Here is a 1,569-nt window from a genome sequence, read left to right as displayed (position 1 = left end):
TAATGATTCAGCTGTGAAAGGCGCATAGGGCACAGCCTTGTCTGTGATTCCTTTGCCCGCTGCATGTCTAATTCCGGCTGTGTTCCCCACAGGTAACAAATACGNTTCCCCACAGGTAACAAATACATACCTCGGGCCATCCTGGTGGATCTGGAGCCGGGCACCATGGACTCCGTCAGGTCTGGGCCATTTGGCCAGATCTTCAGGCCAGACAACTTCGTGTTCGGTATGTAGTCATGACAATGGCAACCGGCTCAGTGACTTCCCTTCTCAACACTGAGGAAATCAGAGTTCTTAGTGTTGGATGCAAAGGTGGAGACTGTGTCCACAGAGAGCCCTGGGTCCTGGCCTAATTCCACCTAATCCTGGGGCGGCCCCCTTCTCTGGCCCCCCTCTGGGCAGCTCAAAGAACAGTTGTCAGCCTGTAGAGGGCTCCTACTCCTCCCTGCCCCGCCCCCCGCCACTACAGAGCAGCCTGTGACAGGTGAAGAATACAGAGCAGGGACTAGCCTTCCAGCAGGAATTGACAGGCTGCTGGTGACGTCAGAGGACCAGGGCCAGCAGGTAAGCACGTCAGAGAGCCCAAGGCCAAAGGCACAGGTTAGGACCAGAAGTGGGGCCAGCTTCTTGGAGCCCATCTTCTCTTGGGACCATATTGTACCCCTGTTCTTGCCCGTTTATGGTATGTAATGTAAATATTTACACAAGGTTCCTGTTCCTAATTTGAAAACCAGTTGGGTTTCGGGATGCCTGGGTATCTCAGTGGGTTAAGCATCTGCCTTCAGCTCAGGTCATGATCCCAGGGTCCCAGGATGAGTGCCTGAGTTGGGCTCCCTGCTCAGCAGGGAGTCTGCTTCTCCCTCTGCCTCTGCCACTACGGTGCTCTCTCTCGCTTACTCTCTTCCTCAAATAAAACAAACAAACAAAAACCATTTGGGTTTTGTTAACCCATCTTCTTGATCAATTAATAACTACATCTGAACTGAACTTGCTTTTTAGCCTATTGTGATGTCCAGTGTTTTTGAGGATCACTGACGTACAGAAAAATTTCCATAGGTAAAAGAGTATCTAAAAGAGAAGAATCTGCAACTCTTAAGATTAGTCTATAGCCAAATGACAAAATTCAGAATTCCTAATGTTTTAGTGTCTAAGAGTCTCCTTTCCCTCTGGCAGGCCAGAGTGGTGCAGGAAACAACTGGGCAAAGGGCCACTACACTGAGGGAGCCGAACTGGTGGACTCAGTCCTGGACGTGGTGAGGAAGGAGTCAGAAAGCTGTGACTGTCTGCAGGGCTTCCAGCTGACCCACTCGCTGGGGGGCGGCACGGGGTCCGGCATGGGCACCCTGCTCATCAGCAAGATCCGGGAGGAGTACCCAGACCGCATCATGAACACCTTCAGCGTCATGCCCTCGCCCAAGGTGTCCGACACGGTGGTCGAGCCCTACAACGCCACCCTGTCCGTGCACCAGCTGGTGGAGAACACAGACGAAACCTATTCCATCGACAACGAAGCCCTGTACGACATCTGCTTCCGCACCCTGAAACTGACCACGCCCACGTACGGAGACC

At 52.7% G+C, this 1,569-nt stretch overlaps 1 protein-coding gene across 1 annotated transcript; it reads left to right on the top strand.

Moving 5' to 3' along the window:
• Positions 1-111: 111 nt before the first annotated feature.
• Positions 112-1,566, top strand: LOC105240041 (tubulin beta chain; the record flags this gene model as incomplete). Its single annotated transcript, XM_034653288.1, has 2 exons — positions 112-226; positions 1,174-1,566. Coding segments are annotated over exons 1-2 (454 nt in total), but the record flags the coding sequence as incomplete, so codon positions are not given.
• Between the last annotated feature and the right edge of the window lie 3 nt (positions 1,567-1,569).

The sequence above is a fragment of the Ailuropoda melanoleuca genome, unplaced genomic scaffold, assembly GCF_002007445.2.
Source record: "Ailuropoda melanoleuca isolate Jingjing unplaced genomic scaffold, ASM200744v2 unplaced-scaffold76069, whole genome shotgun sequence".
Classification (NCBI taxonomy): domain Eukaryota; kingdom Metazoa; phylum Chordata; class Mammalia; order Carnivora; family Ursidae; genus Ailuropoda; species Ailuropoda melanoleuca.
The sequence above is the reverse complement of the archived record's forward strand: the minus strand, read 5'-3'. Positions and strand labels throughout refer to the sequence as shown.